General features: G+C 42.3%; 1 protein-coding gene across 2 annotated transcripts in view; it reads right to left on the bottom strand.

The window, feature by feature from the left end:
• Window positions 1–17,192, bottom strand: part of klf8 (Kruppel like factor 8) — a 69,619-nt gene that overhangs the window by 32,706 nt on the left and 19,721 nt on the right. For both annotated transcript variants that reach the window (XM_079647162.1, XM_079647161.1), the window contains exon 2: window positions 3,406–3,771. In XM_079647162.1, the coding sequence (XP_079503288.1) occupies window positions 3,406–3,771 (366 nt within the window). The remainder of the gene's footprint in view (window positions 1–3,405; window positions 3,772–17,192) is intronic.

Genomic DNA, 17,192 nt, shown 5'->3' with positions numbered 1-17,192 from the left:
CTGACAGGAAGGAGCCTCGTAGAGCTGCGAGTGTAGGGACGAGGGAGTGGTTTGGGATTGGGCCTCAATCTGCCAAAAACATACTGAAAATAGCCAGCTAAGAGATGACGAACGTGTACATATCGACGTTGACTAACACAAAGGGTCTATATAAGCAGTGTAGTCTTAATAACTTATATAAAGTGTTATTTTGTCACCTTTAAAGACTTGGTCTGCACACCAACATTAACATAAGTATAAAGTCATAAGGAAAAATGTGCCTCTGCGCTGTGAATGAACTTCCTTTAAAAGCAGACGATAGGACGGAGATGGTTTGATAAATGAGAAATAAAGGGTTGGAGGGGAGGTTATTTTCTCCTCTACATGATTCACATTGTCAGGGCTCTGCGGTGACCTCTGACCCGCCTCACTCTTCCTTTCATACAGCTCGTCCTCGTGATGCTGTCCCTGAGAGTCACTCAGGATTAAAACAAACAAAAGGTCATCTCTGCTGCTTCTAATGCACAACTGCAAACGTCAACACGCCGCAATTACATTTATAAAGTGTGTTTTATCACCGTTTTTCATGAATCCATTTATCATTTCCAGCCATCGTCAGGACAACCTGTGCCTCCTGTTTCCTCACTTTCCAAGAAAAGACTCAACATGATCTTTAAATACCTGTAATCTTTATGTACCCTGAAAAAAAAGCCATTTATTCATCCATTGCTTTTAGCGAGCTGGAGTTGTAAGGGGTTTAATGCTTTGCTCAAAGGCTCTCCTTCACTTTCCAGCTATGTAATACTGGTCTGTCCATTGTACAAACTTCCAGTTGGGTCTAATGGATTGATCATTTATCAAGCAAACCAGCCATTATTATCTTAGCTGCTTTCACACCAAGTACTTTGCTGCACTTGCCCCCATGGAACTAAGTACAGATCTCGTTCACACCGGAATGAGTTCCTGTGGTAGGATTAGGCAAATGAAGCCGCTGACGTCACTTCTTCTTCTTCTGCTTTGGGTTTACTGGCAGGCCACAAACCACTTCACGGCGTATACTGCCACCCGAAGTCCCCGGCCGGAAGTCCCCGGAGTTGGGGACTGGCTTCAGTAGAAGCTGCTGGGACTCCCTGGGACTCCCAGCAGCTTCTACTGAAGCCAATGTTTTGTGTTTTGTGTTGCCATAAATTATTCTCTCTCTGTTGGTGCGCGGGGCTAATGCTAATGCTAATGCCAGCAAATACAATGGCGGCTTCACAAAACTTTTCAGAGTTTTACGGGGCGTGGTTTACAATTCGCCCAGCCAATCAGAAATTGCTACTTTTTTCTCCCCAGGATAGTCCCACCTCTCTAGCAGGCACTACAAATGGGGGTACAAGTTCTCTTTTTGGTGTGAACGCAAAAATCCAGGCACTAACGGAACTAAACGGGAAAAGTACAGGTAAAAGTACTCCGGTGTGAAGGCGCCTCTTGGCTCTGGGAAACTGCGGCATCCATTTTTCATTATTTTCCCACATTTTATAGATTATTAATGGGGGAAATAATTAACTGGACAATGCAAAGAAGTCTGTAAATCACAGGTTTCCTCACAACATCATATCATTTGTATCAACAATAAAACGGTATTTGCAAATAGCATCAAGTCTGATATAAAATTATTTGGATTTGTTTAATTTGATCAGTCCAGTCTGCCATTGATATGAGAAGCTTGTTTCCTGCCTATTTACCACACTCAGTTACATTCATATCAACTCACAACAAACAACTGATGGTATATAGCTTGACAATTTCCTTTCCGCGCTCTGAAAGAACAAATGTATGGGATATTTGCTCTGTATTTGGTCTCCGTTAATGCCACAACTCACATTCTACGATCAAGTTTGAGAATCTTTTACATTTAAAAGACGGAATAGAGGTCACTGTTAATATCTTAACTTTAGTATAGCAATGCTTTCATCTCAGGCATTTCCCTCTGTATTCATTTCAGCTGAACGTCGTCATGTTCCCTGAACTGATCGGATTCAGATCACCTGTTTGCTGCTAATTAAGAATTGAGAGCAGCTTAGCATTTCCCCTCCCGGCCAATCAGATGTGACAACGCCCTTTTCTTTGGGGCTTAAGAGAGGAGGAGAGCTGCACACTGTGCTCATCATGCCAGGCCGTAATGCACACATTATTTCAGCAGAGATTATCAGGAAGAAACCCTGGTTTTAGGCCCTTTTCAGACTTACTTACGGTCTAAAGTTCTCTGATTGAGAGGGTTTTTGAGCACAGTTAAACTTAGTAGGAATTAATGGCAAGAAGCGATTTCCACTGGGTTGCATGAGGTCAAATATGAGTACTATTTGCACAAGAGTTAATGATAACCTGCAAGCTCTGTTTCTGTGTGTTCTGTAAATCAGAATATTTTATGTTTTACCCACTGCTGTGAATGTGAAAGAACTGAAGATGTGTTTAAAATATCATTGTAATCCCATGTGGGGTGCTGAGGGTAAATCAGTACTGCCACTGTTATGTGCAGTTAGTTTCTAGACCTGTGTTCACGCTTCTCTAAAGCCTAGAAGTGTTTAACAGAGTTGATCACGGACGGTCAGGGTGTGGAGGTTCATCAGACATCTTAAGCGACTTAAAGCTGATCAGATCATAGTCTGGCTGTGTTCACACGCACAACGCTGCACGGGGGAAAAGCTCGCCTCATTCAAAGGAACTGCAGCCAAAGGGCTCATCCGACATAAAGAAATATAACCTGATGCAATTTCACATTGTTTAATGAAGTGCACATTCCTCAGAGTGTTTTCTAACTTATTCTCTATATTTACGTTGTGTATTCGATAAAGACGAACTCAATAGATATATAACGTTCACTGTTGACATGTTTATATATTTTCTATTCATGTTTATTTCCTTGTGTTGTAGCCTACACACACTACGTCACAGGAAGTATTTTACTTTTAACTAAAAGCTGCTGTGAACAACATTTTAATGTATCTAGTACACTGTGTGTCCGTCCCTTAATAGACTGATATTTAAGAGATGTTGAAATAATTGTACATTGACAGTCAAAATGCCGCTGTGACCAAATAATGCACCTAAATAAAGTATATATCTATCAATCTATCAATTTTGATGTGTATTTTTTTGTATTCATGTGCAATGTCTTGTTCACACGCTTCTGTGACCAAACACGTCCCAATTTGGAATCAATAAAGTATATCTAATCGAATGGATTTGACTGTAGTGCAGAGTGAACGCATCAAACACATCTGTCACTCAGACTGGACTTCCTGTGTTGTATCATCCTGCTGCTTCATCACTCACACATAAATAAATCCTCCAGTGTTTAACCTGACATGATCACACCCTCCTCCATCTAACTGTCCACCCTCCTCTAATCTATCAGCCAATCACATCCCTCCCCCTCCTCACCGTGCACTCCATCTCCTCCGGCTCTGGTTTGATCTGTACCGAGGGCATGACTGCCACCTCCTCCTCCTCCGCCTTCACAGAGCGTGTCGCCACTTCCTCGCCCACTTCCTCGCCTACTTCCTCCTCCGCCTTCACAGAGCGTGTCGCCACTTCCTCCTCCTCCTCCTCCTCTTCCTCCTCCTCCTCGTCCTCCTTTTGCGGCCGAGGCCTGGTGGCCGGCTCCTCCTCTTCCTCCTGCTTGTCCTCCTCCTCCTCCGGTGGTGATGCTGATGGCGGTGGTTGTTGTTTCTTCAGGTTGCTCCTCGAGCTCCTCTGCTTCCTCTGGCCGCCGGCGGCACTCTTCTTCTGCTTAGGAGTTGACTGGCACTAGAGGAGGAGGAGAAGAAGAAACAAGGTGAGAGGGGTCGACCGAGGAAGGAGGAGGTTGAGGAGGGGGTTGGGGAAAACATGGCAGAGAAAAACAGGGGAAGGAAGGGTGAGAACAATGTGGAAAAAAGGCAAAACTTCCAGGCCAGAGGAGAGGGTGAAAGGAGGGGGTTTGCTAAAGGGTTTGAAGAAGGAATGAGGAATCAAGTGGGCCAGGGGGAGAGGAAGAAAGAACATGTGAGGAGGAAGACAGGTAGGAGAGGCAGGAAATGCTAGAGATTGGTCTACAAGCATTACCTCTGTGCTCAAAGATGGCTAAATGAAAAGCCTTCTTCTCAAAAATCTGCCAGAAGAGGGGGGTAAAAACACACACACATGCTGCTTTTAAAAAAAGATAGAAAATGAAAGGCACAGAGAGAGAGAGACAAAAGGCCTAATCCTGAGGCTGCCAGTGAGGGAATGAGAGCGAAAGAGAAATAACAGAGAGCGAGAGGGAGAGCAGGGAGGAGTAGCCGTGAACTGACCCCTCCCTCCCTTTCAGTGCAGGCAGGCAGACACACCCTTTTCTGGAAGCCGAGCGAGAGAGACACACACATGCATGAAGAGCGAGACAGAGAGAGAGAGAGAGAGAGAGAGAGAGAGAGAGAGAGGTGGGGAGTGCCGAGGCAGAGGGACTCAACACACACACACTTCTAGAAATGCACACACCCCTTCTCTGCCTTTTCTGTCTCCATTTTCCCTCCATGTCCACTTCCTTTTTCAGACCAAATTCAATGTAAGATTATTTCTTAGAATTAGCTAATTGCAAAATGAATTCTTAAGAGGTAAGTTAACAATGTCCATTATTTCTATCATAAAGAATCAATGCGTGCTTTACACTGACAATATATTAGATACTTGGGTCTCTGTACTTATACAGAACACTGAGAACAGTACAGTGTTTCCCTTTCAGGCCAAATATAACATATTCGAGTGTAGGCAATCAACTGTTACATAACTACAATAACCAACATCCCAAACAATTATTACAGTTGCTGGATCAAAGGAATCCAAACAAAGTGAGAATTGTTTAAAACATCCACACAGTTTCAGTCTGCCTGTGGTTTTGAAACAGATTGCCAACAGGCGGTGATTCTAGCCGTGGGAACATATTCTGTACTATGAATAGAGTATTATGATAACAACAGAATATATCATGTAAAGAAGAGCAAGCTTTCTGGAGAGCCAAGATATGATTTAAATGATGAAAATCAAATCTTCTGTTCAAGACCCGTCCGTTCAACTTGAATATTTGGCTTAACGAGGAAATTTGACGCTGCAGAATTACTTAAATGATGTGTCATTTTCCATATTTTGACTACATTTTTTTTTAACCCTCCTGTTGTCTTCGTGTCAAATCTGACCGATTTACTACTTTCATCAATCATAACTTTTTTGTTTTACATTCGATTGCATTAAGGCTTTCTGATATCCTTCACAGTAGACATTTGAACATATACAATTGCTGATCACCACTTTCATTGGATTCTGGATGATTTAGTCAACTTTGAAACACTCATGGTGTTCCCGCCATGAAGAAAAGGAATTAGTAACCATCCGGATCAGATAAAACACACACACACACACACACACACACACACACACACACACACACTATAGATGTGTCCCCCCCTTATGTGCCCATCCCCCAATGTGAATCACACCTGGCACACACACACACATAACAATTTGATACATTTCCCGCTCTTATGTGCCCCTCCCCCCACATGGATCACACCTGGCACACACACTACATGTTCAGTGTCTGTTCTTTATATATTTACTGCAGTGTTTCATGTATACCAGTAGTCTGATACAATATGTACAGTTTGAAAGGGTGTTAAATGAAATGTGGTGATGATTCATGGTTTTTGTGTTAATGTAATAGCAGTTAAAACAGGAACGCGAACACCACTTGAGATGTGAAATCAGATCTATGTCTTGTGTTCTCCTCGGCAGACAGACTGACACCGGGGGTCGTGACCTACAGTTAAAAACTGCTGCTCTGGTCTTGTGGAAGTTGTAAAACAGATGACTTCCCTTCTGATTTTTTGTCTTCCTCTTGAGGCTCAGCTGTTGCTGATGTGAATGTGGTTACAGGCAGCGTGTCAGTGGAAGCTTTTTTTTTCTTCAGAAAAAGCAAACCTGTGAGTTTAGTGACGTCTAAGTGCTGATGTTGTGAAACTGACATGAACAAACACCAGCAGAAACATCTGGATGTGTGTCTTAACCTAATCACACTGAAGCACAACGTGACACTGACCAATCCAGCAAACTCAGTACTGATCGTGACTTCCTGTGTGAGCAAGATATAGACAGGAAGTGATGGTGAAATGTGTTCACAGCTTTCTCACAGTAAAGATACAAAAGTACTTCCTGTCTGCACTCAGAACACTGCTTATCGTGGGAGATACAGTAAACACCTTTGCTACCACGTGCCTCTGGGAATTCATTCCTAATCAAATGGTAGATTGGTAGATTGTGTACATTATTCAATTAAAGAATACCTTTAGCATTCAGTATATTACTCCTCCAATACACAAACTATGTCTACCTTTCGTTTACATTGCCAGGCAGATGATTTGTGTTGCATCCCCTTGAACCACACCTAAGTAGGCGACAACAATTGAATGAAGTCGTAACACCAACATCAAACGGCTTCTCAACAGGAAACAGGACAAACCAGGACCATTGAATTGGCCTTAGAGGACAATTCTAGTTTTAAGGCATCCAGAGTTCCTTCAGTGTGGCAAAAATAAACAAATGACTTACTGTACTCCAGACTTTGGTAATAAACATTGTCACAAAGCTGATATTCCTTCTTTAAATCAAATCCAGTGCTGAGAGAAGCCTTGAGGTTAAATCCAGTGACTCTAACAAGAGCTTTAATCCATGTTCTGACTGTATCCTGTTCAGAGAGACTGATGCAGGCCTACATGTGACCCAGCAATGGATTCCACAGTGAGGTGTGGCCTCAGCCAATCAGTATGGGTGTGGCTGCAATTCCACCCCTCCCACAGAGACACACACACACACACACACACACACACACGCACGCACGCACGCACGCACGCACGCACGCACGCACACACCCAACCAACCAGAGGACACATGCTGGTCTCTCAGCCCCATTGTGGTGGGACAGAGCCCCCTCTGTGTCTCTAAACAAAGGTAAATGCAGCTCCATGCCACACCTTCCCCCCAACCGGCAACCAGGGTCTCAAATTACAAACAACCCCCCTTAAATATATCAGAGTATCCCCTCCCATAATTTACTTTATATGTCCTTGTTGTGTGGCCTCTTGCAGGAACAACAACAAACAACAATAGCTACAAATGAATTCAAGAGCAGATGTTGCTATCTGAGCAAATGAGCGTAACATCAGGCTTAGGAAATGTGCCATTTATTCTGAGAGCAGACCTACATCCCATTTCTATGACAACAGGAGCAGAAAACGGACCACAATGCATTGCAGCGAAATATAGTGAATCTATTGATTTATTTTATTCACACACCAAGATGAATTCCAACCACAGTTGATTTTAAATGGTCATCAATTATTAATTCTTGCAAGGTGTGGCTTTCCTGTACTACTTTTACTTTACATCAAATAAATGAAATAAGCTTCCTGTATACAGAGTTAAGATGATGTGTCTAGAGAGACCAGAAGTCTAATGTGATCAAGTTTACTCAAACTGTACTTAAGTAACTTTACAGATACAGATTATTAACTAAAACTAAATATAAATCACTAATAAATACACATGTGTTGGTGTAATTATTGGTTAAGATATCCAGCAGCAGTTTATAAAGTAAGTCAAATGAGAGCCTCCTTTGTGATGAACACAGTAATGCATCAATAACCCTTAATATATACGTTATATGATGGGCCATTTTCAATAACAATTTTCTTTACTTTTGGTACTTTGAGTATGTTTTCATGCTCATACTTTTGTACTTAAGTAAGACATTGAATGCTGGACATTAACTTGAACCACAGTATTTTAAATGTTACTTTTATTTAAAGGTCCCATGTCATGGCCATTTCTACTGATCATGTTTCCATTGTTGAGGTCGACTAGAATAGAATTAAATTGTTCAATGTTCCAAACTCACATTGGTTTCTCATCCAGCATCTCTGTATAGTATGTGTATTCACTCTCTGTCCTAAACGGCTTGTTGGAGCTCCTGCCCCCCTCCCTCCCTGTGAGCCCAGTGTGCTCTGATTGGTCAGGACGTTGCGAGGCTCGCTGCTGCGAGGAGCGGACAGGTTTCCGGGTCAGCGATACAGCGAGAACAAGCGAAACTCATCCTGAGCACACAAACACTCACAGCCGAACTAAAAACAATAAGTGTGGCTTGATATTGAGTAAGAAAAAGGTTTCTAACGCTGAGAGAATGGGTCTGCAGAGAGCATTTCTCCAACGCCCCAACTCGTCTATTGCCAGCGTTCAGGGAGCTCTATGCAAGTCAATGGGACTCCCTGTTAGTTAGCCAAGGGGTCCTGGTGTGTGAGGGGCTCCTCGGATTGGTCCATTTGGGCCAATCCGGTCATTTGTTGTTGATTTGGGTGTTCACACGTCACAGAACCCAGGAAGCAAACAATGGAAAAAGAGAAATCCCCAACGAGGCGTTCTGGGGCAGCATAGACAGGTCTTCTCTGTGTTAGAGTTTTACTCACTACAGGGTGTACTTTGAGGGTTTGTGACTCTGCAGACCGTTTACAAAACCTTCATAACAAACAACGGGACGGTGATAACCGGAAAAGCATGACATGGGCCCTTTAAGTACTTTTTTCATCACTGAGGGACAGTACAGGAAACGTATGCAGCACTCCCGTAACATATGTGGCTGTATGCAAATGCTAGCTGTATGAGTGAAACATGTTGAAGTCTGTGGATTCCAAGAATTGAACAGGATGTGCAGAGAACAAATCTGAACCTCCTGTAAAATATGTTCCTTCTCTTAGGCGGTGTTTACACGAGAACGAAACGGGTTGTATGTATCTGCTACTTTTCTCTCGCGTTCGTTCACACGAGGCCGTAACGGAACCACGGAAACGGACCCCGCAAACGATAACGGGTCCCAAGGTGGATAGATCTGCAAACGGAATGCGTGTAAATGGGGGTCTTATTCTTCTGAAATGTTTTCTTTCTTTCACATCAGTTTTTAGGGGATTGGTTACCAAACTGTTCTCATTAGCATATGTTTGCCTCTGGCCTATTTTCTCTGCCTTTCATGTTGAACCTGCACTCTCAGTACTGAGGAGGTAGCATGAATAAAAATGGCTTCCCATCATCTATGAGACATCCTCATCACCTCCTGTTAATGTCTCATCAAGATGTAAATGTACCCAATGGAGACAATTAGAAACGCCCCCTGGAGCGAACACAGGGAGTTTAGTCTTTGCAGATCATTTCCATTCACAAAAACCTATATACCACAGGCATAATAGAGCCTCTGCTGGGATTTTTGCAAATGTAGAATAAATCAGACTTTGCTTTTGACAGTTAGGCATGATACGAAGCGCGTCTTTTAGTTGGGAGAGCGTCATTGTTGACATTTTTAGGTGAGTCAGACAGTCTTCAGGAGGGAGGATTTGTTTTTGTCTGCTGGAAAAAAACGGCACAGATCAAGGGCAAAACTCCAGCAGCGGCTTTGAAGAAGCTGCAAACTTTTTACAGGCTGTCAAACCTGCAGCCGGTCAGGAGTTTGATATTCTCCATGTTTGATCTTAACCCACACACATCTTAGTTGTTAAAGGCAGCAACCATTTCAGATTCAGAAACCTAATAAAGACCTTTCGACACGTTGGGTATCTTGTTTACAGAGTCCAGAATAAATCTGCTCCACATATTTCTGTATAGGGGGAATAAAGTGCTGTCGGCAGACCTGGATCCAAGAGGATTTGGGAATAATTCCTCAGCGTTTGTTTAGATCTAATGTGGAGCTCAGGCTAGGTGGAGTTCAGACGGAGATATGTAAGCAGTAGATCACAGGAAAAACACACCAAATTGAAATGTTAAGTCGTCTGAACTTTCTGCCGGATAAAAAACCACACCCAGGAAACAGAAAGAAGCAAACACTGAGAAGCTCTTGCAAATCCAACTTGATCCACTGCTAGAAAAAAGGCAGTCAAGGGGAAGGAAGGTGTGTGTGTGTGTGTGTGTGTGTGTGTGTGTGTGTGTGTGTGTGTGTGTGTGTGTGTGTGTGTGTGTGTGTGTGTGTGTGTGTGTGTGTGTGTGTGTGTGTGTGTGTGTGTGTCTGTGTGTGTGTGTGTGTGTGTGTGTGTGTGTGTGTGTGTGTGTGTGTGTGTGTGTGTGTGTGTGTCTGTGTGTGTGTGTGTGTGTGTGTGTGTGTGTGTGTGTGTGTGTGTGTGTGTGTGAGAAAGAGAGGAGAGCAGGGGTCCCACTGTGACGTTCCAGGAATAAAAAGGGTGGGGTGGGTGTGACCCTGCCTCTGATCCCACCACAGGAAGTGAGGGTGGGGGAGGAGGGGAGGGGGGGGGAGAGAGAGAGAGAGAGACAGAGACAGAGACAGAGGACAGACAGTCTCTCTCTCTAACCTAACCTCTCTCTGACCCTGAGGATTACTTTCTCTGATTCTGACCACTACTAGTCAACAATCTAATGAAGATTCTGCCTGTTTGGATTTGGAAGTAATATACTGTGCAGTGCAGCATTAACAGCTTATTAATGCTAATACACCACTGTATATATTGTTATAAACATGCTATACTTTGAAGTACAATGTGCACTTCAACCTCTCTTTGTAAGTATTCTTATTCAATGTTTTATTACATTTTTAATTGGATATTTTGTCGATTACTTATTGTGTCCATGACATTGTTTTATTCTATTTTATTTTACATTAAAGGGGACCTTTCATTCAAAATGCACTTTTGTACATCTTCTATACATGAATATGTGTCCCCGGTGTGTCAGGGAACTCACCAAGTGTCAGAAAACACAACCCTCTCTTTTTTCCTCCATACCCAAATCTCTAAAAACGGGGCTGCAACGGATCTGATACAGACTGATCCAGATTTGAAAATTCTCTGATGTCAGAAACGGGGTACTCCGCCTATATGGGCAACTCTCCACCTATCAGGGGAATGAGAGGTTGCCGTGGCATGGTAACAGCATGGTAACAGCACGGCAACAGCATGGCAACAGCATGGCAACAGCATGGCAACAGCATGGCAACAGCATGGCAAAAGCATGGCAACATGACGCTCGTGCCACGCCCCCCTCCTTTGCAGGGGGGCGTGGTCAGCTGCAGCTCATTTGCCACAGAATCAGCCCTTGCAAAAACAGGGCTGGAAAAGAGCAAATAGAGCGAAATGGCTAAAATGCAGGATCTGTTTGGTATTTTCAAAAAAGAAAAACATGACAGACATGTGTTATATAGGTATGGCCCTACAATATATTATTCAAATATAGCATGATAGGTCCACTTTAAGTTTGACATATATATTTTATTTTCCTTTCTATTTAAAATATCTCTATTTTATTTGGTTTGATATTATATATTTATTATCCTGCTATATTTATATAACTGTTTTTATTTGATTTTATATTGTATGACTGTTTTTATTTTAACCTATACATATATATTGTTATTCTATTTTGTATGTATTTATTTATTCCAAAACGGAGAAACGGCCACAAACTCAATATTTTCTTCCACAGGGTGTCCGCGGGGTCTTAAAAAGTATTAAAAGTTGATTAATCAATTTAAATATACTTACAGTTCCAAAAATACCGTAAATTCCAAAAATACTTAAAGTTCCAAAAATATTTATAGATCCAAAAATACCGCAAATGGTTGGAAGATAAGGAGGAAGGACAATCAATACTGTATATAGTAATTGTGAGGTAAAGTGTGTCGCCAAGGTAACCGGTTGAAACTCGAAGTGGCGATGAGGTCTTAAAAATGTATGGAGAGGGTCTTAAAAAAGGTCTTAAAAGGTTTTACATTTGACTTGACATATACGTGTTCCAATTATTCTGATTCTGAATCTCAGAACTGTAATGCTTTAAGTCCTGCAGTCAAACACTATATGGGAAAACAGATTGGATTTATGTTAAATATTAACTATTTATACAGTTTGAATTAGTACTCTTGACATCACGAACAATGACAAGAAGTCCTTAATAATTCCTTGAGTGGTTGAATAAAAGAAGCTAGTGCTCTTCAGGTGTTCACACCGACTGCAGAGTGTGTTTTAGTGCTGCCTCAAATGCATAAAAGTTGAATACAGTTCCCTGTGTGTCGTTGAAACTATTGTAGTGTTGTTCTGCAGCCGTCCACTAGAGGATCTTTCTCTGGGCCTCAAACAGGCCGATCAATTCCACATTTGAGAAATCTATTTTTACCCACTGAGACTCACTGAGCGTGAACTGAACACTCTGCTTCATCCTCTCACGGGCCACACATTCACACCCGCTCACAACAAGCAGTCTGTTACTGGGGACGGGGGACGGGGGGGGGGGGGGGGAGGGGGCATTCACTGTCTGTGTCCTGCTCTGGGATTCAAACCCTTGCAACTATCTTTGAAATATGATCTAGAATAAAACAATACGTCTGCATGTGGATCGTCCATTAAGCGATTTAACAGAAACATGTAAGTATCTTTTGTTGTTTTGCTTTGTTCTGTCGTGGGTCAGTGAACGTTATTATTATGTATTTATTTCAACAAGGACCATGCATTCGAATACATTCATCTCAGAAAAGTAGATGGCAGTAGAAAGACGGAAGAGATGGAGACCTGACAGGAGGAGGGCTGTCCAAACATAGAGGGTATTCAAACCTAAAGGAATACACTGATACAAATAAAGGTTAACATAGACTTCAAGTTTTGTGTGTGTCTGTTAAGGCCTGTTTTATGTCTTCATCGTTTTTACAGCTGTGTGATCAAGTATATTAAAACATGATGTGAGTGATCATAGACATCTGTAAACCACAGAAAGACAGACTCGATCATTGTTGCTTTGCTTTAATCCGAGACTGTGACCTCAAATGTTGTCATCAGAGAGACTTTTTGAGGGGGTCTTTCCTCAGTGGCAGAAGGCTAAAACAAACCACATTTGCATCATATTGGAGGACAGGTGACCTTTACGTTTTCCCAATATTCAAATATGTATGCACTCTGGAAACCAGTTTAAAATGGTTACGGGGAAAAAATGTTTGCAAGAAAAACATTTCCCCAGCTAGCTTGAAGTACTCTTATGGCGCTTTTCCATTGCAGGGCCTCACTCGGCTTAGTACGGTATGGCTAGGCCTCGTTAGACCTCGTTAGGCCAGGCTCACTTTATGCTGTGTTTCCATTACAGTTTAGTAGCTGGGGTAGTAACTATAGTAACGCAATGTAGGCGGAGCCTTGACGTCATCTTCAATGAGAAACACAAAACCAACATCAGCCGTTAGCTGTCAGCCCTCAGAGCTCACAGCTCCTCATATCTGTTCAGAAACTAGACAGAAGTGAAACAAGTACAAACCACAGACTGTCTGTGTCATGGAGAATACAGTCGCTGGTTTATTTATGTCTGTAGGCCGTTGTTGTGAGTGTGGACGGACGGAGCATATACTGCGTTAGCTTAGCAGATCTCCATTCAGAAAACACGCATTTTAAAAGGTGTTTCTCCTGCCGTCTGTCTGCAGACTCGTCAAAGCATTCATTCATGGTTGTTACTAACTGGTATCAGTATGTTGTTACTTCGGCATCATTTAGAAACGTGTGTTACAATTAAATCACGGTCAAATATGTTCATCTTGTTGTGGTTGCCAGCGATTCTCTCACTAGTTTAGCATACTCAGCCCGGTTGTTGGCCCGGAAAGAACCTCGATTATGGAGAGCCAGAAAACTGTGAAATAGTACCCGCTAGCCGGAACTAAAACAAGTGGAAACTCAACCAAAAACGGGCCGGGCACGGCACGCTCAAACCGCACTCAACGCTGTAGTGGAAATGCGCCATTAGACCCTGGGATCACAGGTCTACGCTAAAGTACCGTAATATAAAGTTTAGTGGTTCTGTATCGATTCTCAAAACACATGATCTGTTCTGTGCAGAACCTATTGCCCTATATGCACCAAAAAGTCTACATTTTTTTTGCTCAGATTGAATGCTTATGATGGCGTGTTCTTTGTTCCATATTTCCAAAAATCTGATTTAGAAACATTGCAATAAGAATCACCTTGCTTACAGTATCTACCGTATATTGAACCCCTGTGTCATCATACATATTATATCGCCAGATTTTTCTCCACAATATCTTCTGACAGACATTTCTAGAATAATGAAACCCATAACCAGCTGATTTAAATCTATAATTATATGAAGACTCATTGGAAATGAAAACTCCCACTGAGCTTATTTCTTTCAGAGTGTGAGAGAGAGAGGGTGGGACAGAGACTATCTGGGTCAGAGCTCTCCTCTCTGTCACTGCTGCCTCTCCAACACCCCCGGCCATGTGTGTGGGTGGGTGTGTGTGTATGTGAATTTGGGGTGGGGGGAGGGGGGATTGCCCCACTCAGCCTCACTCCATTCACACACACACATGCACATATGTACGTGGTTCATGTCTCGTTGTGCCCACACCCATGAACGCTCACGCAGCAATTTCCTAAAACAGTTCCAAAAAACCCTTTGGAAGAAACACACACATTGACACACACAGACACACACACACACACACACACACACACACACACACACACACACACACACACACACACACACACACACACACACACACACACACACACACACACACACACACACACACACACACACAGACACACACACATTGACACACACACACACACACACACACACACACACACACACACACACACACACACACACACACACACACACACACACACACACACACACACACACACACACACACACACACACACACACACACACACACACACACACACACACACACACACACACACACATTGACACACACACATTGACACACACACACCTTTCAGTGTTTCCATCAGAAATGCAGATGAAGATAAATGTTTGGCTCCAGATTTGATCTACTTCTGTGAGATTATTTAAAAGTATTGTTATTTAACTTTGCAGCAGCAGAATCCAACGTCTAACTTTCCGTAAAAAAAAAAAGCAAAAGCATGGATTCAGTCGTAGGGGAAGGATATTCATCTCAATTGATTTTATGGCATCTGAAAGATTATTTTGACACAAGGAGAGATACATTAAGGAATAAGAAGGGAGCCCTTCCCAGGTCAAATATCTGAGGTGTGGCTTAAGAAAATAAATGATTTGCTGCCCCTGAAGATGTTCAGTCCTTGGTGATGGAACATGGCGCCCCATTCATCCCTGATAAAGGTTTCGACGTGTCAGCGTTTTTGGAGTTGTTAAGTCAATAATGTGTTTCCTGGACACTTTGGGCTTTTATTGGATAGAGTGTTGCAGCCTTTGTGTTGTTTACATTGGAGGCGATGGAGGTGACAGCAGCAACCCCTCACCATCTAAAGCATTAACATACTTATTGCCAACAAACTCTACTGGAGCTGCCAGACATATTTGGACATGACACCAACACTTGGCTTTATGTTTGGCATGTTTCTATGAGGAATACTCTTGAAGGCAGTCGTCACGAGGCAGTCCCCTGATATTAGAGACACAGCTAGGACTTATGTAAATAATATCTTACTTTTTAATAGTTGATCAAAATACAGAATTGAATCTGCAAATTACAAGATTTTTTTTAATCAAAATGTAAAACATGAAAATATAATATGTTATTCCTGACCATTTGAATTGTGTTTTATTGCAATAACCAGCATAGAGGGCAATAAAAAAGTAAAAGGATAGTATTTTTAATCTTTGAAAGTTTACACTGACTTGACAATGTTGATATTATTACTAGGGCTGTCAAACGATGAAAATGTTTACATCAGATTAATCACAGCTTAAAAATTAATTAATCATGATTAATCACCATTCGAACTATGTCCAAAATATGCCATTTCTTTATGTATATTGTTGTGGGAATGGAAAGATAAATGAAAGAAGGCGGATATATCCATTTAACATACGTATGTTTATTATAACATTGTTCTGTGTGTCAAAATGAAAGACAGCCCACACACCTATCAATCATCAAACCGTGGGTTCTTATTTCATCACGTGTTGATTTCTATCAACACGTAATGTTGTATCGATGTATAGAGATGTACTACAGCAAAAGTATTCTCCGTCGGGACTTCCTGCAACAACACCACGCCGTTATCTTGATTCTGATTGGCCAGAAGACATTATCAAAGATGTTCTATTGAGAAGACGATCACTACGTGACAAAAGTTTTTCAAAACCGTTTCTGGTCTTCGGTATTTCCAGACAAGTTGCTACTGAAATCAATCTTACTAACTGCTGTCTGTGCAATTTACTCGGCGCGAGTTGGCGGACTTTATTTTGCTTACTTTAACATCATTTTTCATGGTGGGGCTAAGGTGGGGCTAAGCCATTTCTTGGTATGGGTGTAGCCTACCCCAGCGCTGCCACTGGTGGGATGTATGGGGCGGGCCATTCTGCACATGTGTTAAACGCGTTAAATATGTTAACGCAATTAATTCAAAAAATGTATTACCGCCGTTAACGCGATAATTTTGACAGCATGAATTATTACTTTTTAAATAAAAACGTAGTCCTGAGGCTTGGATGAGGGTCCCAATTTGAAATATCTCTCTATGAAGATACCTGTTCTCAGCCGGAGAGTCCTGATAGTTTTACCTTCATCTCATTAAAATTGCATAAGTTACTGCTTTCATAAAATACAGGACCGAAGAGAATAAAAGAGAAGAGACCAGAAGAGAGGAGAAAGGAGGAGCAGATAAGTTGGGAGAGGGCAGGGAGGTCAGTTCCCATTGGTCTCCAGTTGAGGGTCCAAACATTGCACAACTCCTGTAACTGGAGTCCCCCCCCCCCCCCCACACACACACACACACACACACGCACACACATACAAACACACACCCACACACACACACACGCAAACACATACAAACACACACACACACACACACACACACACACACACACACACACACACACACACACACACACACACACACACACACACACACACACACACACACACACACACACACACACACACACACACCCCCCTCCCCTTCAAGCCTCAGCCCTGAGTCGGAGAGGACCCCTGTTATGGAAGCAGAATGAAGGAAAAGTCAATGTGTGCTCATACTTATGGTCTGTGAGCGACTGGGGTTAGGAGCTTCTGACCTGCACTTCCTTTATATAGTCAAATTCACACGTGCTTGAATACACACACACACACACACACACACACACACACATGCATATACATACACACA

Source organism: Notothenia rossii, assembly GCF_949606895.1.
Source record: "Notothenia rossii genome assembly, chromosome: 9".
NCBI classification, from domain to species: Eukaryota; Metazoa; Chordata; class Actinopteri; order Perciformes; family Nototheniidae; genus Notothenia; species Notothenia rossii.
The sequence above is the reverse complement of the archived record's forward strand: the minus strand, read 5'-3'. Positions and strand labels throughout refer to the sequence as shown.